Here is a 23,656-nt window from a genome sequence, read left to right as displayed (position 1 = left end):
GGCTGATGAAAAAAGGAGCGTCTGCACTGTGGCGCCCGTGTCCTAAATTGTCATACCCCGCCCACAGGTAGAGACGATTGGTGATGCCTACATGGTGGCGTCAGGCGTCCCTGTTCCCAACGGCAACCGGCATGTGGCGGAGATAGCCAACATGTCTCTGGACATCCTGAGTGCTGTGGGAACCTTCAAAATGAGGCACATGCCAGATGTTCCCGTCAGGATACGCATTGGACTGCACACAGGTGGATGCAAAGTTAGCAGACAAAAAGTTGTTATTGATACGATACAATTATTGCCTTTTTAAAAGATTTTTTTCAAGATCATTCAATTTTGTGAACAATTAAACAATATATAAACGCAAGAGTAACAATTTCAACAAAAGCATCCTCGCTGGTCCCGCCGTGCCATACGTTGCCTCAAACGTCCAAACCTGAAGTCCCCCCAACACGTCTTATCAGTGCATGACCACGCAGACATGGGAGATCTTCCTCACCGCCTTGTGGAACACCTGCTTTTATTTGAGAAAAATAAAGTCAATAGTGCAAAAGAAGTAAACAAAAGAAAAAACTATATTGACTTATATGAATCTTTTGCTTTTTGCCGCTAAAGCCCTACTGTGTCCCAAGTTTTTGTTTGTAAACAATATGGTATATAAACAAAACAATGTAACAACACAACAGAAACTGAATATTTCAAAATAAGACAACTGAAAAACACTTATTTTTAACACCCTAATACAGGCAACCCAAAATGTTGAAAGAGCCATATTGGACCACAAATACAAAAAAGTAATCGGTCTGGAGCCGCAAAAAAATAAATTAAAATACTTATATACCGTATTTTTCGGAGTATAAGTCGCACCGGAGTATAAGTCGCACCTGCCGAAAATGCATAATAAAAATGGAAAAAAACATATATAAGTCGCACTGGAGCCCGGCCAAACTATGAAAAAAACTGCGACTTATAGTCCGAAAAATACGGTAAGTGTTACAATGATGGCTAATTAGCTATATTACCCTACTATCAAAATGACCATGTGTCGCAGGCTGACGCAAATCTTCGTTGACAGAAATGTTGAAATGTAATATTTATTCTACACATTTTTACAACATTGGACAACATTAGTAAAACTTCTCAATGGGTGAGATAACTCCGGGAAATGGCCAAATGTATAGATGTGTGTGTCCAAGTTAAAGAAAATGTCAGGCTGTCTTCTAATGGATTTATCACAATCTTTGCAAGCTGGGTAACGTTTGCTGTGGTCTGGAATAACATGGCGCACAAACAACTATCAGAAATGCAGTCAATATTACATACAGATAATGTGTCATGAAACATGGAAAAATTAACTAAATAAAATGAGCTCAAATATACCTACAAATGAGGCATGATGCGACATGTATACAGCTAGCTTAAATAGCATGTTAGCATCGATTAGCTTGCAGTCATGCAGTGACCAAATATGCCTGATTAGCACTCAACACAAAATGATAACATCAACAAAGCTAACCTTTGTGCACAGCACAAAACATTTGGTGGACAAAATGAGACAAAGAAGGAGTGGCATAAAACACGTCTTTCTGTAGTAGCGTCGGAGAAAGTTGTACATGTAAACAAACTGTTGAGTCACAGTCCACACTGTAGTGAGTTCAAGGGCCGCTGAAATTAGTAGGACAAAACAGCGCTCACCAAGGACTCTCACCAGTGAAGCATAAACACAAACATATTAAACGGTGGGCTTTCTAACAATTAGGAAGGTTTGTGTCGTTTTTGTCCTCCTACAGAAACCATATTACGACAAAAAACATATTTTTCACCCCATTTTTTTTCCATTTCCATACATTTTTCAAAAAGCTCCATGGAGCCACCATGTGGCTCTAGAGCATGGGTGTCAAACTCTGGCCCGCGGGCCAAATTTGGTAATTTAATTTGGCCCTAGAGGCGATATCAAATTAACATTAGAGCTGGCCCGCCGGTATTATACAGCGGCAGTGCCGCTGTAACACCGCATTCACCACTAATACTCATACTTGCCAACCCTCACGATTTTCCTGGGAGACACCCGAATTTCAGTGCCCCTCCCGAAAATCTCCCGGGTGAACCATTCTCCCGATTTCCACCCGGACAACAATATTGGGGGCGTGCCTTAAAGGCACTGCCTTCAGCATCCTCTACAACCTGACGTCACGTCTGCTTTCCCTTCATTCAAACAGCGTGCCGGCCCAGTCACATAATATATGCGGCTTTTACACACACACACAAGTGAATGCATAGCATACTTGCTCAACAGCCATACAAGTCACACTGAGGGTGGCCGTATAAACAACTTTAACACTGTTGCAAATATGCGCCACACTGTGAACCCACACCAAACAAGAATGACAAACACATTTCGGGAGAACATCCGCACGGTAACACAACATAAACACAACAGAACAAATACCCAGAACCCCTTGCAGCACTAACTCTATTTACCTCAGAAGGCTGCAAATAGAAAAGAGGCATTACATTTTTTATTAACATTTAATTTAATATAAATAAATGGGTTGTACTTGTGTAGCGCTTTTCTACCTTCAAGGTACTCAAAGCGCTTTGACACTACTTCCACATTTACCCATTCACACACACATTCACACACTGATGGAGGGAGCTGCCATGCAAGGCGCTAACCAGCACCCATCAGGAGCAAGGGTGAAGTGTCTTGCTCAGGACACAACAGACATGACAAGGTTGGTACTAGGTGGGGATTGAACCAGGGACCCTCGGGTCGCGCACGGCCATTCTTCCACTGCGCCACGCCGTATATACCATTGATATTTTTTTCGTTTGTTTTTTGAAAGTTGATTTTGCACTATTAAGTTGTATAAGAGTTGCTTGTTCCATATTCAGTGTTAAAGCAAATCAGTGTAGCAAACCGAGCAATAATTAACGTTTTATTCATGCACTTTCTCTTGCTACTTCAAGTCTTGAATGTTTGATTCATTCATTATTGTTATTTTATTTTCAAATGTATTATTAGCCTGTGGAAAAAGTTTATTTTGATATTTACCTCAGAAGGCTGCAAATAGAAAAGAGGCATTCAATTTTTATTTAAATTTTATTTGATATGCCATTGATATTTTGTAATTATTATTAGAAACTCGATTTTGCATGTCACTATAAAGTTATATAAGCCTTGCTTGTTCAATATTCAATGCAAAACTTGTTTGGGTCCCTATTAAAAGGTTAATTTGTTCAACCTTGGCCCGCGGCTTTGTTCAGTTTTACATTTTGGCCCACTCTGTATTTGAGTTTGACACCCCTGCTCTAGAGCCTTGGGTTGCTGACCCCTGCCCTAGTATCAATATGATACTGATTGATACCTTGGTATCAATACTACTGATACTTGTATCAATCTGCCCGTCCTCTACGTCATATTTGTTTGTTGCCATAACGACTCTGTCACATGCTGCAGGTCCATGCGTAGCAGGTGTTGTGGGTCTCACCATGCCTCGCTACTGTTTATTCGGCGACACGGTGAACACTGCCTCTCGGATGGAGTCCAGCGGCCTGCGTGAGTGTCAATGACAGCCTTCTCCGTCTGCCTCGCATCTGCTTCAATTTGCCTTTTTCTAGCCTACAGGATCCACGTGCATGAGAGCACGGTCAAAGTCCTGCACGAGCTCAATCTAGGCTACAAGCTGGAGTTGCGGGGGAGGATGGAGGTCAAGGTGTGATGTCCCGCCGATGTCCTCTAATGATGTCATTTTCTCATCTTCTTCTCATCTTTCAGGGAAAAGGAACAGAGGAGACCTACTGGCTTGTCGGAAGGGACGGATTCACCAAACCTCTTCCTGTACCTCCAGAACTAAAGTCACGGTAGGAACAAACCTTGTGTTTGTGCGTATGTGTGCGTGCGTATGCGTCCGTGCTACTGCGCACGTGGGCGCTTAGTGTTCATGCTGTTGACTTCATCCCAACAGGCAAATGGCCCACGGGCTGCAGATGGCCGAGATAGCGCAGTACAAGAAACGGCAAGCCGAGAAACAGCGGCAGGAACAACTTGCAAAGAAGAAAAACTGAGGTAATGTTATGCATTCCCAAAATGTATAACATTACATACAGGCTTGGTTGGGAATGGTGCAGGCAACGATAGTTTGGGTAAAAGAGTGTGCAAAAATTGGTTGAAAACCAACAAGAAAGTGCCAAGTCCAAAGTGTTTTGGGGTTTTGTGTGACTCATGTTCATGCAAGTAAATCATTACGATCTTAATTTTGGGAAGTGTTGATTGCTGGCAAAACTCAGTTCTTCTGCTTTACAAGTTTAAAGGACTTCTTATGACTAGAGATGTCCGAAAATGGCTTTTTTGCCGATATCCGATATTCCGATATTGTCCAACTCTTAATTACCGATTCCGACATCAACCGATACCGATATATACAGTCGTGGAATTAACACATTATTATGCCTAATTTTGTTGTGATGCATTAAACAATGTAACTTTACCATGAATTGATTAACGTGGACCCCAACTTAAACAAGTTGAAAAACTTATTCGGGTGTTACCATTTAGTGCTCATCCATCCATCCATCTTCTTCCGCTTATCCGAGGTCGGGTCGCGGGGGCGGCAGCCTAAGCAGGGAAGCCCAGACTTCCCTCTCCCCAGCCACCTCGTCCAGCTCTTCCCGGGGGATCCCGAGGCATTCCCAGGCCAGCCGGGAAACATAGTCTTCCCAACGTGTCCTGGGTCTTCCCCGTGGCCTCCTACCGGTCGGACGTGCCCTAAACACCTCCCGAGGGAGGCGTTCACATGGCATCCTATTTTTTTTCTTTTTTTTCTTTTTTTTTAATTTTTTTTTTTGTCCTGTCCAGCTTTTTAGGCAAATCATATAGTTGATGTAGATGCCCATATCGGCTGTTCAGATTTACTTTACAAGAGAGAAGTGTGGGATACTTCTCTTGTTGCCTTATTTGTATTTGACTTTATTAAATGTATTTATATTATCATTTGGTGCAGCCGGGCCGGAGCAGGAGGGGATAGAAAGAGAAAAAAAAGGAAGACAGAGGGGGAAATTGTAGGGACAAGAGGGGGATTACACAGAGAGACAAAAACAACAGCAAACACAACAACAACAACAATAGAGCAACATCAGCAAATACGACATCTACAAATATGATGGTAAAAGTAATAGCAAATAAGCAGTTAGCGAAAATAAAAAATAATACAGAAATGACAATGAGCATTATTACACTACAAATGGAGCAATACAAATACCAATAGAAATAGCGCTATTGATAATGAACAATACCAATACTTTACCTTTAGTATCAACAATACAGTTGTTCAAATGCAACAATACATATACGTAATGATAACTTGAGATACGAAAGAATGCAGAAGAATGGTGGGGAAGAAAGAGAAGCAACCTACCTTAACCTTGTAGATTGTTATAGTAATAATAGGTTAAGCTTTGTCAGTGTGCCATGTGTTATACCCAGTTCGGATGGCATCCTGACCAGATGCCCGAACCACCTCATCTGGCTCCTCTCGACATTTAGTGGTCAATTGTACGGAATATGTACTGTACTGTGCAATCTACTAATACAAGTTTCAATCAATCAATCAAAAACAAGGTTTTCCAAAATAAATCAACTCCAGTTATGGAAAAAAGTGACAACATGGCACTGCCATATTTATTATTGAAGTCACAAAGTGCATTATTTTTTTTAACATGCCTCAAAACAGAAGCTTGGCGGGGTTGGGGGGGTGGGGTTTGGTGGTAGCGGGGGGTGTATATTGTAGCGTCCCGGAAGAGTTAGTGCTGCAAGGGGTTCTGGGTAATTGTTCTGTTGTGTTACGGTGCGGATGTTCTCCCGAAATGTGTTTGTCATTCTTGTTTGGTGTGGGTTCACAGTGTGGCGCATATTTGTAACAGTGTTAAAGTTGTTTATACGGCCACCCTCAGTGTGACTTGTATGGCTGTTGGTCAAGTATGCATATGATGTGACTCGGCCGGCACGCTGTTTGTATGGAGGAAAAGCGGACGTGACGACAGGTTGTAGAGGACGCTAAAGGTAGTGCCTTTAAGGCACGCCCCCAATATTGGTGTCCGGGTGGAAATCGGGAGAAATTCGGGAGAATGGTCGCCCCTGGAAATTGGGAGAATGGTCGCCCCGGGAGATTTTCGGGAGGGGCACTGAAATTCGGGAGTCTCCCGAGAAAATCGGGAGGTTGAAACCGATACCGATAATTTCCGATATTACATTTTAAAGCATTTATCGGCCGATATTATCGGACATCTCTACTTATGACTGCTACATTTGCTCAATTTAGTTCCCATTCTGTGTTAATTCTGCATGTCCTCTCCTGTGTGCTTTCAGCCTGCTCCCCAAAGAGCCAAAAGACTTGAAGCAGGTGTTCCACAAGGCGGTGAGGAAGATCTCCCATGTCCGCGTGGTCATGCAACTGTGCGAGGATGATGACAGCGTCATGACGTTTCATCACTGATAAGACGTGTCGGGGGGACTTCAGGTTTGGACTTTTGGGGCAACGTATGTCACTGTGGGGCCCGCAGGAAGGCTGCTGGTGAAAGTTGGATTAGCCGAGTTATGAATAGAGACTAATAAACAGCCACTCAGCAAAGACGGGATGCCCTCAGTCAGCAGATGATGAACACAGATTATCCCCTAGTCCTTTTCCTTGTGTCTGGGATGCAATAAGGTGTGTTTTTTAGTTTGGGGGATTTTATTCCAAAAAACAAGCAGGATATGCTAAGAGCAGAATAGCCAACATTTCTTAATTTCCCCCAATTTATTGGTAATATCTGCTGATAAATTGAGTATGCTTACTGGTGTTAAAAAATAGCACCCTCTTGTGGTGAAACATTAAACCTTGGTCACATGGTACATGCTAATCAATCCCTTGTGCGTGTGTGTCATTGTCTCAAATAGTATGCGTCAGTGAGTACACATCAAAAAGTACGGTATACTCTGTACCTGAGTGCACATTTTTACAGGGTAGTGCAGTCCCAAATCCATTCAGGTTATTGCGTAGTTACCGTAAATGACAATAAACATACCCACTTCTTCTTCGGTTGACTATTTTTCACCGCTGCGGTTGCTCCTCATTGATTGATTGAAACTTTTATTAGTAGATTGCACAGTAAAGTACATATTCTGTACAATTGACCACTAAATGGTAACACCCGAATAAGTTTTTCAACTTGTTTAAGTCGGGGTCCACTTAAATTGATTCATGATACAGATATATATACTATTTTCATAATACAGTCATCACACAAGATAATCATCACAGTATATAAATTGAATTATTTACATTATTTACAATCCGGGGTGTGGGATATGGGGGGGGGGGGAATTATAAGAAAAAGTGACTACATTTGATTGTTTACATTTGATTATTTACAATCCGAGGAGGTATGATGAGGAAGGGAGGGTGTTAGTTTAGGGTTGAAGATGCCTGGAGGTGTTCTTTTAGTGCGGTTTTGAAGGAGGATAGATATGCCCTTTATTTTACACCTGTTGGGAGTGCATTCCACATTGATGTGGCATAGAAAGAGAATGAGTTAAGACCTTTGTTAGATCGGAATCTGGGTTTAACGTGGTTAGTAGAGCTCCCCCTGGTGTTGTGGTTATGGCGGTCATTTACGTTAAGGAAGTAGTTTGACATGTACTTCAGTATCAGGGAGGTGTAGCGGATTTTATAGACTAGGCTCAGTGCAAGTTGTTTTACTCTGTCCTCCACCCTGAGCCAGCCCACTTTGGAGAAGTGGGTAGGAGTGAGGTGTGATCTGGGGTGGAGGTCTAGAAGTAATCTGACTAGCTTATTCTGGGATGTTTGGAGTCTAGATTTGAGGGTTTTGGAGGTGCTAGGGTACCAGGAGGTGCATGCGTAATCGAAAAAGGGTTGAACGAGAGTTCCCGCTAGAATCTTCATGGTGCTTTTGTTGACCAGAGAGGAGATTCTATAGAGAAATCTCGTTCGTTGGTTGACCTTTTTGATTACCTTGTTAATGTGCCGTTAGTTCCTCTGCACACATCTGTTTTGAGTACAAAATGCGAGTACTCCATTTTGACGTACTTCTCAGTGTCAATGCACTTGTGTTCATAAAAGATTAAGGCCGTGTCTCAAGTGGAATACTTCCATGCGTACACTTAAGAAGGTAGATACTGTAAACATTGTGGGTGTGCAAAAGTAAATCTGCTGTCCCAAATTGATGTAGCTGCACACTTAGCCTACGAACGACTTTAAAGATTCTTTGTCAATTTTTCCATACATGCGAGATCCCTATCTTTTGTAAAGACAACATGGCGTTTCTTTGATGTGTCATTTTTACTTTACTGGTTTTTGAAATGATAAACTGTTAGGGGTAAAAGCGGAAGCAGCAGCCACTCTCTCCCCAAGCTTGGAGATTTGCTTGAGAGTACAGGGTGGGCGAGATTCTTCCCTATGTTCTGCTTGCATGGGAAAAATGACAGTAAAGAATATTTGAAGTGTTTTGAAATCTTTATGTACTTAAAGACTTAAAGGGGAACTGCGCTTATTTGGAATTTCGCCTATCATTCACAATCCCTTCGTGAGATAAGAATAAATGTATTTTTATTTCTCATGCATTCTAAATCATATATAAATGCCAGCAAAGAGTCCGCTAACAATGTAGCTAATTGGAGTTTTCTACAAACCCCGTTTCCATATGAGTTGGGAAATTGTGTTAGATGTAAATATAAACGGAATACAATGATTTGCAAATAATTTTCAACCCATATTCAATTGAATATGCTACAAAGACAACATATTTGATGTTCAAACTGATAAACATTTTTTTTGCAAATCATTAACTTTAAAATTTGATGCCAGCAACACGTGACAATGAAGTTGGGAAAGGTGGCAATAAATACTGATAAAGTTGAGGAATGCTCATCAAACACTTATTTGGAACATCCCACAGGTGAACAGGCAAATTGGGAACAGGTGGGTGCCATGATTGGGTATAAAAGTAGATTCCATGAAATGCTCAGTCATTCACAAACAAGGATGGGGCGAGGGTCACCACTTTGTCAACAAATGCGTGAGCAAATTGTTGAACAGTTTAAGAAAAACCTTTCTCAACCAGCTATTGCAAGGAATTTAGGGATTTCACCATCTACGGTCCGTAATATCATCAAAGGGTTCAGAGAATCGGGAGAAATCACTGCACGTAAGCAGCTAAGCCCATGACCTTCGAACCCTCAGGCGGTACTGCATCAACAAGCGACATCAGTGTGTAAAGGATATCACCACGTGGGCTCAGGAACACTTCAGAAACCCACTGTCAGTAACTACAGTTGGTCGCTACATCTGTAATGCAAGTTAAAACTCTCCTATGCAAGGCGAAAACCGTTTATCAACAACACCCAGAAAAGCCGTCGGCTTCGCTGGGCCTGAGCTCATCTAAGATTGACTGATACAAAGTGGAAAAGTGTTCTGTGGTCTGACGCGTCCACATTTCAAATTATGTTTGGAAACTGTAGACGTTGTGTCCTCCGGACCAAAGAGGAAAAGAACCATCCGGATTGTCATAGGCGCAAAGTTGAAAAGCCAGCATCTGTGATGGTATGGGGGTGTGTTAGTGCCCAAGACATGGGTAACTTACACATCTGTGAAGGCGCCATTAATGCTGAAAGGTACATACAGGTTTAAATAAATGATAAATGGGTTGTACTTGTATAGCGCTTTTCTACCTTCAAGGTACTCAAAGCGCTTTGACACTACTTCCACATTTACCCATTCACACACACATTCACACTGATGGGGGGAGCTGCCATGCAAGGCGCTAACCAGCACCCATCAGGAGCAAGGGTGAAGTGTCTTGCTCAGGACACAACGGACATGACGAGGTTGGTACTAGGTAGGGATTGAACCAGGGACCCTCGGGTCGCGCACGGCCACTCTTCCACTGCCTCTCACGTGTAGTAGAAAGTTGTGGCCATAAACTGATAAATTGGTCAACTTTGTAATTCAATCAATCAATCAATGTTTATTTATATAGCCCTAAATCACAAGTGTCTCAAAGGGCTGCACAAGCCACAACGACATCCTCGGTTCAGATCCCACATCATAATTCAATTTGTACCTGATAGACATCGCCAGAAAGACGCTCTCAGCTTCTTTCTTCTTTTTTTACCTTTAGAAGTGACGATTATGATGATCACCTTAACGGGGAACACAAGTCTAGTGCTGAAAGATATAAACATCCCATCAGTCGGCATTCCAGTGTGAGCAGACCTAGTACATTAAGTGATTGTTTTACTATGTTTGTAGTTTGTATTTCTTGTTTAGCACTTAGTAATACCGCTATTTGATGCTTATGTGTGTCACTAAAGCTGGATCTGCTTAGCACCCATAGCTTCTAAAACTTGTAGAATCATCCTCCATTTATTCAGGCTCAAAAATGTTAGGTTATGGATCATCATTTGTCCCAAAGTGGTCGTTGTTGGCTCTCACGAAGTCTGCCGTGACTATTAGTAGTTGGTGTTGTTTAAGAACTTTGCGATGCGCTCGGTGAAATTAATGACCAAAAGGTGGCAAATATAACATGTTTACTAAATTACATATACAGTACAGGCCAAAAGTTTGGACAGACTTTCTCATTTCAATGCGTTTTCTTAATTTTCATGTCTATGTTTGTCACTGAAGGCATCAAAACTATGACACCTGTGAAGTAAAAACCATTTCAGGTGACTACCTCTTGAAGCTCATCGAGAGAATGCCAAGAGTGTGCAAAGCAGTAATCAGAGCAAAGGGTGGCTATTTTTGAAGAAACTAGAATATAAAACATGTTTTCAGTTATTTCACCTTTTTTTTTTGTTAAGTACATAACTTCACATGTGTTCATTCATAGTTTTGATGCCTTCAGTGACAATCTACAATGTAAATAGTCATAAAGAAAACGCATTGAATGAGAAGGTGTGTCCAAACTTTTGGCCTGTACTGTACATAAAACTTTTGTTGGAGATTTTTTGAAGGGCCTTTTGGGCCGGAATAGATCAAATCCCCATTACCTGCACTGTTAGCTGACACTTGCTAGCATTTATTTACGATTTAGAATGCATAACAAGGAGAAAGACGCATCTGTGCTTGTCTAACGTAGGAATTCTGAATGATAGGCAAGAATACAAGAAAATGCAGCTCCCTTTTAATTTAGATGTGGAAGCAAACTAATTGGTGCCATTGTATTTTCTGCAGCAACCTGCATTGTGTGTCCGGATAGCAAACATAAATGTTGGTTAAATGTATTCATGGCAACTTTAGCGACTGAAGTGTTTGTCAACACTAAGTCTTGATTCAGGCACAGTGAGCTGGAGTCCACACTGAAGATTTACAGGGGATTTCCGCTGACATCAAGGGGTTAATGGCGTTCGGTCAAAGGGAGTATCGCACAGCTTATGATATAGACAGCGTACTGTATCGAAGCGATTATAGGATATTGAGTAATGCGGATGACCTCTGAAGATTAGACGCGGCTTACACTTGGGAATGTGATCCGATGGGGTCACATGGAGGACGTAAATATTCCATAGTGAAAGTATGGCGCTCAAAGCTGCAAAGCATCAATTCACTTTCCTTACAAATCCTGCAATTTCGAGTATGTTGGTGTTTCTTTTATGAGAGAACCTCTGAATACATATTTAGGGTAATGTTTGGCCCTGAGTGGGGGGGATGTTACTTGTTCATCATGTTGATGACGATAATGCAAAACCGGCACTTAACAGTAGGGGTGGTGCAATATCAAAAGTATATATATAAAATATTGTTGATACAGATCCCTTTTAGGTGACAGGATGATAATGTGATTGCCCTTAATGTGTTGATCATAAAATACAATAAGTATCAATCATGTTTGTGAATATTTCAACAATATAAACAGAACAATACTACAAACCCTGTTTCCATATGAGTTGGAAAATTATGTTAGATGTAAATATAAACGGAATACAATGATGTGCAAATCATTTCCAACCCATATTCAGTTGAATATGCTACAAAGACAACATATTTGATGTTCAAACTGATAAACTTTTTTTTTTTTTTTTCCGCAAATAATCATTAACTTCAGAATTTGATGCCAGCAACACGTGACAAAGAAGTTGGGAAAGGTGGCAATAAATACTGATAAAGTTGAGGAATACCCATCAAACACTTATTTGGAACATCCCACAGGTGTGCAGGCTAATTGGGAACAGGTGGGTGCCATGATTGGGTATAAAAGTAGATTCCATGAAATGCTCAGTCATTCACAAACAAGGATGAGGCGAGGGTCACCACTTTGTCAACAAATGCGTGAGCAAATGCGTGAACAGTTTAAGAAAAAACTTTCTCAACCAGCTATTGCAAGGAATTTAGGGATTTCACCATCTACGGTCCGTAATATCATCAAAGGGTTCAGAGAATCTGGAGAAATCACTGCACGTAAGCAGCTAAGCCCGTGACCTTCGATCCCTCAGGCGGTACTGCATCAACAAGCGACATCAGTGTGTAAAGGATATCACCACATGGGCTCAGGAACACTTCAGAACCCCACTCTCAGTAACTACAGTTGGTCGCTACATCTGTAACTGCAAGTTAAAACTCTCCTATGCAAGGCGAAAACCGTTTATCAACAACACCCAGAAACACCGTCGGCTTCGTTGGGCCTGAGCTCATCTAAGATGGACTGATACAAAGTGGAAAAGTGTTCTGTGGTCTGACGAGTCCACATTTCAAATTGTTTTTGGAAACTGTGGACATCGTGTCCTCCGGACCAAAGAGGAAAAGAACCATCCGGATTGTTATAGGCGCAAAGTTGAAAAGCCAGCATCTGTGATGGGATGGGGGTGTGTTAGTGCCCAAGACATGGGTAACTTACACATCTGTGAAGGCGCCATTAATGCTGAAAGGTACATACAGGTTTTGGAGCAACATATGTTGCCATCCAAGCAACGTTACCATGGACGCCCCTGCTTATTTCAGCAAGACAATGCCAAGCCACGTGTTACAACAGTGTGGCTTCATAGTTTAAGAGTGCGGATACTAGACTGGCCTGCCTGTAGTCCAGACCTGTCTCCCATTGAAAATGTGTGGCGCATTATGAAGCCTAAAATACAACAACGGAGACCCCCGGACTGTTGAACAACTTAAGCTGTACATCAAGCAAGAATGGGAAGGAATTCCACCTGAGAAGCTTAAAAATGTGTCTCCTCAGTTCCCAAACGTTTACTGAGTTAAAAGGAAAGGCCATGTAACACAGTGGTGAACATGCCCTTTCCCAACTACTTTGGCACGTGTTGCAGCCATGAAATTCTAAGTTAATTATTATTTGCAAAAAAAAAAAAAAAAATGTATGAGTTTGAACATCAAATATCTTGTCTTTATAGTGCATTCAACGGTATATGGATTGAAAAGGATTTGCAAATCATTGTATTCTGTTTATATTTACATCTAACACAATTTCCCAACTCATATGGAAACGGGGTTTGTACAATCCCCTTTAATGACATACCTTGGCACGGTTGCTATAGCCAACTGCAGATAGAAACAACTTCCGCTCACATTTGCACCTACAGTATGTACAATTTGCATTCCTTAATTAACCTAACCGCTATATTTTTTAAATGTAGGGGCAAGCGAGAGAAAACTGCACAGATGGGGAGAACATGCAAACTCCACACAGCCATGCCCAGACAGATTCAAAGCCTTGACCCCCTGACTGAGAGGCCAACATGCTGCCACTGTGTGTAGTTCAAAATAGTCAATAGTGGCAAATAACTTTTATTAGGTCTCGTTAAAATCCTTTATTTTGTCCCCCGATGACTTATTCCTTGAGGTGCATTATTGTTTGTAAACAATGTAATTACACTGTTGCAACAATATGAACAACACAAGAAAAAGACAGCTACTTATGAAAATAAACAGGAAGAAATATAAATCTCATCACAGTAGTATTGATCCGATGGTGCATGATACCACCCTTGAGCGACAAACCGCTTTAATTTGGTGATTCTGCTAAAATGGTAGGAATACCTTCAAACTACACTAAGTGCAATGTGACCACTGCTTGTAGTGAAGTCACAGGATGAGTGTCATGGCCTCCTTTTGTGTGTGTTTCAGTGCTGTGGGCTCTGCTCTTTTGTTGCCAACACAATGACTGCAGTGCAGCGTCCTGGCCAGCAGAGGTCGCACTGACGAGCTTTGCAAAGCCGATGTATGTGTATGTTACCTCTCCTACTGACACAACTGGCATGTTTGTGTTTGCAGACCTGACGTCAAACAGTGTCCAACTCACCGGAGCAAGCAAAAACAATGAGATAAAATTTTATTATCAAATTACATCGCTGAATACTTTGCGATATCATAGAAGGCTCTACTGTAGACCAGGGGTGTCAAACTTGTTTTCATGCAGTTATGGCTGCCCTAGAGGGCCACTTATAACCGTGAACAGTATGACTATAAATCTATAGGGATTTACCTCATATTATGACGCAATTTCCTCATTTTTTTACGTACACTAAATTTTTTTTGATTTTGCAGTAATTTTCCATAATTTTTCCCAATTTTTTTTTTTTTTACAGCCATATTACTCTAAATGGAAATAACCGTGAACAGTTTATGAATATAAATCTATAGGGATTTACCTCATATTATGACGCAATTTCCTCATTTTTTTACGTACACTAATTTTTTTTTGATTTTGCAGTAATTTTCCATAATTTTTCCCAATTTTTTATTTTTTTTTACAGCCATATTACTCTAAATGGAAATAACCGTGAACAGTTTATGAATATAAATCTATAGGGATTTACCTCATATTATGATGCAATTACCTCATTTTTTTACTTACACAAAGAAAATAATTTCCATTTTCCATAATTTACCTATTTTTTTAACAGCAATATTACTCTAAATGGAAATAACCGTGAACAGCTTTTGATTATAAATGTATAGGGATTTGCCTCATATTATGATGCAATTACCTAATTTTTTTACATACACATTTTTTTCCCGATTTTGCAGTAATTTGACATAATTTTTCCCTATTTTTTTACAGCCATATTACTCTAAATGGAAATAACCGTGAACAGTTTATGAATATAAATCTATAGGGATTTACCTCATATTATGATGCAATTACCTCATTTTTTTACATACACACCAAAAAATTTGCTTTTGCAGTAATTTGCCATTATTTTTCCCTATTTTTTTTTTTTTACAGCCATATTACTCTAAATGGAAATAACCGTGAACAGTTTATGAACATAAATCTATAGGGATCTACCTCATATTATGATGCAATTACCTCTTTTTTTTTCACATACACACAGAAGAAAATTCGATTTTGAAGTAATTTGCCATAATTTTTCCCTATTTTTTACAGCCATATTACTCTAAATGGAAATAACCGTGAACAGTTTATGAATATAAATCTATAGGGATTTACCTCATCGTATGATGCAATTACCTTTTTTTTTTTACATACACACCAAAAAATGTGCTTTTGCAGTAATTTGCCATAATTTTTCCGTATTTTTTTACAGCCATATTACTCTAAATGGAAATAACTGTGAACAGGTTATGAACATAAATCTGTAGGGATCTACCTTATATTATGATGCAATTACCTCTTTTTTTCGATTTTGAAGTAATTTGCCATAATTTTTCCCTATTTTTTACAGCCATATTACTCTAAATGGAAATAATCGTGAACAGTTTATTAATATAAATCTATAGGGATTTACCTCATATTCTGATGCAATTATCTCATGTTTTTACATACACAAAATAAATTCGATTTTGCAGTAACTTGCCATACATTTTCCCTATTTTTTTAGAGCCATATTACTCTAAATGGAAATAATCGTGAACAGTTTATGAATATAAATCTTCAGGGATTTACCTCATATTATGATGCAATTACCTAATTTGTTTTACATAAACACACAAAAAAAAATATTTTGCAGTAATTTGCCATAATTTTTCCCTATTTTTTACAGCCATTTTACTCTAAATGGAAATAACCGTGAACAGTTTATGAATATAAATCTATAGGGATTTGCCTCATATTGTGATGCAATTACGTAATTTTTCTACATACACGAAAACATTTTTTTGATTTTGCAGTAATTTGCCATAATTTTTTCCGTATTTTTTTTATAGCCCTATTACTCTAAATAGACAAACTATGTTAATTTTTCCGGAAAATCTGCTGTAACTGAGCTGCCTTTTTTTGTTTTGTTTTACCCTACAATCTATATTGATTGATAACTAATCAAATATCTAATATATAATATAAATATCAAGCAGATATTTATTATTCATATTTTAATTTAAAAAAAGTTTGAAATGTATGGTCGGATTATATTTGTTGCATTATCAGATAATACTGTATTAAAGTTTAAAATATAGGCAATTGCATGCAATGCATGTATTTTTTTTTTCTATCAAAATGGAAAGAATAGGATAAAGTACTTTATTGACACATTACTTCAAAGCTTTTGCAGGCCACATTAAATGATGTGGCGGGACAGATCTGGCCCTATGGCCTCGAGTTTGACACTGGTGCTGTAAACTTTGACAGTAAAAGTGCTTCTTTCAGTTGTCGCGTCCCGACAACATTTCACAGAATTAAAAGAGTTCAGTAGTTTAGTAGTAGCTTGATTGATCAGTCTATCCAGGTTCCTGTGGACACAACAAGGCCTCGGTGCGGCCGCGTCAGGTCACCTCAGCTTGCCTGACCCTCGCTGACATTGTGGCTGGGCCCAAGTCCAATCTCATCAGAGGACGCTCACGTGACCCAGGCTGCAAGGCAAACTTTGCTTTTTGTGTGAGGACTTTTATTGCCATACATTTTTTTAGTGCTGGAGCCTATCCCGACCGGCAGACACTCACATTCACAATGTAATGGACGGTCCTATATTAGCCGAGCTGGCATGTTTCTACAATAGAAAACATGCAAAACCTTAAAGCTTAATCATCCATCAATCCATCCATTTTCTACCGCTTGTCCCTTTTGGGATCGCAGGGGGTGCTGGAGCCTATCTCAGCTGCATTCGGGCGGAATCAACAATCAGATTTATTATGCTATAAGATTTATTTTGCATCTAATAATAAAACATCTCAATTGTGGTGTAAAAAATCTATTAATATCCCTTTTGTGGAAAAACTACTTTTAATATCTTTTTTTGATGTCATTTAGAACAGTGGTTCTCAAAAGGGGGTGCGCGTATCCCTGGGGGTACTTGAAGGTATGCTAAGGGGTACGTGAGATTTTTTTTTAAATATTCTAAAAAAAATAGCAACAACTAAAAAATCCTTTATAAATATATTTATTGAATAATACTTCAACAAAATATGAATGCAAGTTCATAAACTGAACATCAATTTAAGTAGGCTATTCCATTCATTACAATGCAATATTCAGTGTTGACAGCTAGATTTTTTGTGGACATATTTATAATTAAATCACTTGTTTATTTTTCAACAAGTTTTTAGTTATTTTTATATCTTTTTTTTTCCAAATAGTTCAAGAAAGACCACAACAAATGAGCAATATTTTGCACTGTTATACAATTTAATGAATCAGAAACTGAAGACATAGTGCTGTATTTTACTTCTTTATCTCTTTTTTTTTCAACCAAAAATGCTTTGCTCTGATTAGGGGGTACTTGAATTAAAAAAAATGTTCCCCGGGTGTACTTCACTGAAAAAAGATTGAGAACCACTGATTTAGAAAACAAGCCCATCTATGGCGCTCTGGTGTGTCTGCTGGTCTGAGATCAGTTTTCCGCTGACAACGTCCACATCACATTCTAAATAAGCCCCAGCAAAGTTGACGCCTATTTTTAACTCCGCGTCCTATGATTGGCCACAGCTATTGACGCAGGCAGCAGTGTCCCGTTCCTATTGGCCCACGCGAGTGTCAGTAAAGATCATAACGACAACCGGCCAATCAGGACGTCGGCTAGGGCCCAGGTTCCGCCCATGTGTTGATGACGCACTAGATCACGTGTTGTTTGTGCCCTGGCCCGTAGATTTGTGTACAGCAGGCGAAGGCGGCGGGTTGCTAACCGCTAACCGAGCCACCGCTAACTAACACGGCCGCCATCATGCTGCACACGGTAGGCTTTACTCCTTGACAACGAAGCCTCATTGAAATACACGCCTCGCCGCTAAAGTGTGCTAAAAAAAAAAAAAAAAAAGATAGAAACCTTCCGTGCCAGTCAACGTTAGCTGGCCTAGCCGGACTCGGGAGCTCGTCGTCCCGATACAAGAATGGGGTCGTGGTCCACTTGGATTAGCTTACTCGGGAAGTGACCTTTGATTTAACTCGGATGGCAAATTTTGCAAATTACCAGGACGGCAAGGCAGCGATGTTGATGCTGGAGACGCAGCAGAGGGACGTGGGCTCCAAGTCTGCTATCGGGGGGGAACCCCCTTCCCCGTTAATTAACATCGGAGGAGGAGGAGGCGGCTCTCGTTCCCATCAGTTGCCGCCCTCCAGCCACCTCCATCAGCATCACTATCAGCTGGCCGCGCATCATCATCTGGCCGCCGACACCACAGAGGCTCCCGGCCGGAAGTCGTCTCCCAGCCAGCTCCACATTGCTGATGAGCCCACCGTTCCCGCCTCTGCTGCCAGCACCAGCTCCGGTGGCCATGTTTACGCCGCTGCCAACATCCCTTCAGACGCAGTGGACGACATCCGTAAATGCGGGTACCTGCGCAAGCAAAAGCACGGGCACAAGCGCTTTTTTGTGCTGCGGGCCGCCAGCCGTCTGGGCCCCAGCCGCCTCGAATACTACGACAGCGAGAAGAAATTCCGGAGCAGCTTGCGCTCGGCAGCCACGGCGGCCAGCAATGGGGCCGTGGGGCCTTCCTCGCCGAAGAGGGTCATTTACCTCTACCAGTGCTTCACTGTCAACAAGAGGGCTGACTCCAAAAACAAACACCTCATTGCCCTTTACACAAAGGATGAATACTTTGCCATTGTGGCTGAAAACGAGCAGGAGCAGGAGGACTGGTATGTTGCTGTCAGCGGGTTGATGAGCGAGGGCAAGAAAGGACATTTGGATGCGGACGATTTGGATGATGGCTATGGTACGGTCACACCTGGTACTGTTTTTAAGGAGGTGTGGCAGGTGAATGTCAAACCCAAAGGACTTGGTCAGACCAAAAACCTCACAGGTGTTTACCGCCTATGCCTCTCATCCAAAACCCTTCACCTGGTCAAGTTGAACTCTGAGACCCCGTGCGTTAACCTCCAGCTGATGAATATCAGGCGCTGTGGACACTCTGAAAGCTTCTTTTTCATTGAGGTGGGTCGTTCCTCCTCGATTGGGCCAGGGGAGATATGGATGCAGGTGGATGACTCAGTCGTCGCCCAGAATATGCACGAAACCATCCTGGAAACTATGAAAGCCCTCAAAGCATTTGCAGAGTTCCGGCCCAGGAGTAAGAGCCAGTCATCAGGCTCCAAACCAATGCCATTCATCACCACGCGCCGTCACCTGGGCAACCTGCCGCCAAGCCAGACAGGTCTGCAGCGGCGGTCCCGAACGGAGTCAGTTGTGGGCACGCCACCGTCAAGTAAGAGCTCCGGCGCTAGCGGCTACCGGTTCCGCACGTCCAGCGAGGGTGAGGGGACAATGAACCGGCCGTTTCACTCCGCCACTGGAAGTTTGGTCCACCTTCACTCTGTGCGGGCTCAGCACTGCCGTGCAGAGGGGTATGGGGCTGGTACCGGTGGTGCTGCAACAGGAAATGCAGGAACCAGCACTGGAGGAGGCCGCTATGTCCGGGCCATCCCAGGGTCATCGTCATCCACCTACCACGCCCGCTCCGCCTCCCTCCCAGTCTCCCACTTCCCCTCCACCACCAGCCCTGTCAGCGTGTCCTCCAGCAGCGGCCATGGTTCTGTCTCGGATACCCTCACCCGTCCATCTAGCGCTTCGATATGTGGCTCGCCATCTGATGGGGGCTTTAACTCCTCTGATGAGTATGGATCCAGCCCTGGTGATTTCAGATACTTCCGTGTGCGGAGCAACACACCTGATTCCCTTGGGAACACCCCACCAATTAGAGAGGAGAACTGTTTAAACGACTACATGGCAATGAGTTGGAACCGGGAGGTGTTTGGCACCAGTGGCGGCTCTGGGAACACCAGCGGGGCTGAGACGCCCCGAGAGGAGAGTATGTCAACAGAGGATGAGCGCTTCTCTTCTCTGAGGAGGAGGACCCACTCTTTCTCCAGAACTGTTGGGGGTGCCACTGGTGGCCCAGGAGTGGCTGTCTACCAAAAAATGACCCAAACCAACTTTTCTTTGGAAGAAGGGGCTGACATTGCGTTTGGCGGGGGCCTGCTTCGTGGCGGGCCTTCGTCCTCCACTTCCTCGCTGCGCTCTGACTACAGCTCTTGCTCCGAGCACAGCCAGCAGAGCCGTCCCTCGACGCAGTCTCAAACAGAGCCTGCCGGGGAACACCCCAAGGAAGACAGTGGCTACATGCCCATGATGTGCGGTGTGGCTGTGTCCCCGAGGGACACGTACCCTGACTACATACCCATGCAGCCCGGTTCCCATCCAGTCTTCCACTCCCCCCAGCTTCATAGCCCTGCTTTGTTTCCTCGCTCTGCCCAGCGCCAGCCACAGACCTCCAGCGATGCCCACGGCTACATGATGATGTTGCCAGGAGGCAGTAGCAGCGCCCCCTCCCCGGTGCAGACCTCTAGCGCAGTAGGTGCAAGCGGGAGTGGCAACATAGCGGAAAGACCTGAGAATGGAGAGTACATGGACATGTCATTTAGCAACAGTGAGGGCAGCAAACCGGATGGCAACAGCGCGTGCAACGCCCCTGAGGGCACTTACAAGTCCTACAGCCCTTATTTTTCCCTCCCTCGGTCCTACAAGGCCCCCAATAGAGAGAGGGATGCAAAGGAGTATGGTGACTATGTTCCCATGACTACTCCAGCAAAACCTGTCTACTCAAAAGTTGCTACGGATTCCATATCCACACCTGAGAGAAGAGCAGGCGGGGGCGGTGCCAACTCCACGCCCTCTCACCCACCTCCGCCTTACGGAGCTCACCACACGACCGCCACAATGGCTGATCGGCGTGTCAGACCCAACCGGCTCCCCCTAGGCAGGAGAAGTTTCCCCGGACCATTGCGTGCAAGCGAGCAATCATCCGGAGGCACCGCTACCTCGGCCCCCGCTGCCGGCACCTTATCTGACAGGCCATCCAGTCCAGGAGAGTACATCAACATCGAATTTGGCGATCACTACCCCCACCAACAACAGCCCCCCGCCTACCATCTTGACACCCATCATGATGGCGCCCAACTGGCCTCCAGTGACCACCGTAGCTCCCCTACACTCCCCCAAGGCCAGGACTATATGAGCATGGAGGTCGGGCTACACCATCACAGCAGTGATGGCAGTATGGGTAAGAGCCAGTCACCCAGACCCAGCCTTGTGGCCCCTTGGAACCCACCCAGCTATATCCGACCCCTGACTAACAATCCAGCCACACTGGCCTCTCCAGGGGTCCCTGCTGGAAGTCCCTGGAGGTCATCGGGCGACGACTACACCGACATGACTTTCAGCACGGCCGAAAGGACTCAGATGAGCCCTACTGCCATGCTGCAGCATCTCTGTGTGATAGAGGGACACTACCCCTCTCCCACCCTTCCCCCCATGAACTTCGGGAGGTCACAGCCGCACCAGCAGGAGCCAAAGGTCATCCGGGCCGACCCTCAAGGCCGGAGGAGACACAGTTCTGAAACATTTTCCTCCACCTCTTCCTCTAATTCAACGCCCTCTGGTGGGGCACCCTTTGCTGCCTGTCCAACGCTGGCTAACTCTGCGACCGCATCTTTTGACAGCATGTGGATGTCTGTAGAGGGTCTCGGGGACGTGCCAACAGACCAAGCCCAGGCTCGGGCATCAGACTTGGACACAGCATCCAGCACCTCCTCTTCCGCTGGCGGAATGTACAGAAACAACACGTCTGCGGGATACCAGAACGGCCTCAACTACATCGCCTTGGAGCTGAGGGATGATGGGAGTGACGCGGATGTCGCTCGGTCAGCAGGCTCCGGCGAGGGCCTGATGCCACCGGAGAATGGGGCCTATGCCAGCATAGACTTCACCAAGTCGGATGGCATCTCTTCAAAGACCAAGGGTGAGTACAGCTGTCTTGTTGTAAAATGTATGAGGAAGATGATTTTAAATGGTCCTCAACAAGCCTGAGTGTGTTATTAGTTACATCGTGTCAACACGTGTGTGCGTGTGTTGCAATGGTGTGGTTATGGCCGACAGGACCCAGTTTTGCAATTAATTGTTGAGCGGCTACAGTCTGTCCCTTCAAACTGCCCGGATGTTTTTTTTTCCGTTCCGGATCATTTCTGAGTGCTGCAGTTGTTTTAAGTAATTTCTTGCAATGCATCTAAGAACTGACTTATCAGCCCATCCCTACTGTGCAATATTTATCCAGTAGGTATTGGTTCAATTCAAAGTGAAACATTATTAATATAGATTAAAAATGTATGATATTTAACCGTTAATTATTGATATTTAATCGTGATTAGCCCTGTGATTAATCAGATCAAAAAATGTTATCTTAGACACAGGATACACATCCTTGCTTGATTTGGTATGTTGTCGAGTGTGGTAAAGCCCTCAAAATCTATGTCAATTTAGTGAAACAAAATATTAATAATTGGATTGGTTATGACATGTTTGAAGTGGTCCTAAAATGATTTTGGCACTTAGTGGGGAACTACAGTATGTTGTTGATACAACATTTTTACTTCCAATACGATACCGACAATGGAGTCTTGAGTATTGGCTTATACTGATACAATATCCGCAAAAATCATAGTACATACTTCTATTATTTTGTAGTGGGGTAGAAAATTTAAAAAAAGGCATGGTCAAAAGAAATTACTCAGAACAATGGCAGGTATGAAAAACAATAACCTTTATGACAGATTAATTCTTTTGGAGTACAGTATTTTCCGCACTATTAGCCGCACCTAAAAACCACAAATTTTCTCAAAAGCTGACAGTGCGCCTTTTAACCCGGTGCGCTTTATATATGGATAAATATTAAGATTCATTTTCATAAAGTTTCGGTCTCGCAACTACGGTAAACAGCCGCCATCTTTTTTCCCCGTAGAAGAAGCGCGCGGTGCATGCTGGGATATGTGACGTTTCATTTCCATTTGTGTGTTTATGTAAAGACCCCAAAATGGCTCCTATTAAGTGTGTTGTCTGTCTAATTATAAATAATGCAGATGAGGCGTGTTAACTGAGTTCTCAACGTTTACTCACAGCGTGCTCAGAACCACATTCTAACTCCCAGCATACAACGCTTCTCAGGGCTACCGCGCATGCCCGTCACTATCGTTGCATGCTGGGTAGTGTAGTTGTTATATTTGCTAGCTCATAACATCACATTAAGAGACACGCTTACGCGCTTAATTCAATACTCGCCGTCATTCCGGGTGGATTGACAAAAGACTTCCAGCCGCTACATATTGGTGTCAACAGGGCATTCGAAGCTAGACTGCTAACTGCGTGGGAACAGTGGATGACAGAAGGCGAACACACCTTCACTAAGACAGGCAGACAGCGCCAGACGACGCC

At 42.9% G+C, this 23,656-nt stretch overlaps 2 protein-coding genes across 5 annotated transcripts in view; both read left to right on the top strand.

Moving 5' to 3' along the window:
* gc2 (guanylyl cyclase 2) overlaps nt 1-7,052 on the top strand; it is a 28,297-nt gene extending 21,245 nt beyond the window's left edge. Inside the window, exons 20-25 of one of the 4 annotated variants that reach the window (XM_061961138.2) lie at nt 68-242; nt 3,455-3,553; nt 3,616-3,710; nt 3,773-3,858; nt 3,963-4,063; nt 6,362-6,505. In XM_061961138.2, the coding sequence (XP_061817122.1) occupies nt 68-242; nt 3,455-3,553; nt 3,616-3,710; nt 3,773-3,858; nt 3,963-4,062 (555 nt within the window). In that variant the 3' untranslated portion in view covers nt 4,063; nt 6,362-6,505. Of the gene's footprint in view, nt 1-67; nt 243-3,454; nt 3,554-3,615; nt 3,711-3,772; nt 3,859-3,962; nt 4,064-6,361 lie in introns of those variants that run through there. The other 3 variants (XR_009815301.2, XR_009815300.2, XM_061961137.2) reach the window with 3 other exon arrangements.
* A 10,773-nt stretch (nt 7,053-17,825) lies between these two features.
* irs4b (insulin receptor substrate 4b) overlaps nt 17,826-23,656 on the top strand; it is a 30,391-nt gene continuing 24,560 nt past the window's right edge. Inside the window, exon 1 of the mRNA XM_061961124.2 lies at nt 17,826-22,190. Within this exon, the coding sequence (XP_061817108.2) occupies nt 18,344-22,190 (3,847 nt within the window). The 5' untranslated portion in view covers nt 17,826-18,343. The remainder of the gene's footprint in view (nt 22,191-23,656) is intronic.

This window comes from Nerophis lumbriciformis, linkage group LG05 (genome assembly GCF_033978685.3).
Source record: "Nerophis lumbriciformis linkage group LG05, RoL_Nlum_v2.1, whole genome shotgun sequence".
In the NCBI taxonomy this organism is placed as follows: domain Eukaryota; kingdom Metazoa; phylum Chordata; class Actinopteri; order Syngnathiformes; family Syngnathidae; genus Nerophis; species Nerophis lumbriciformis.
The sequence above is the reverse complement of the archived record's forward strand: the minus strand, read 5'-3'. Positions and strand labels throughout refer to the sequence as shown.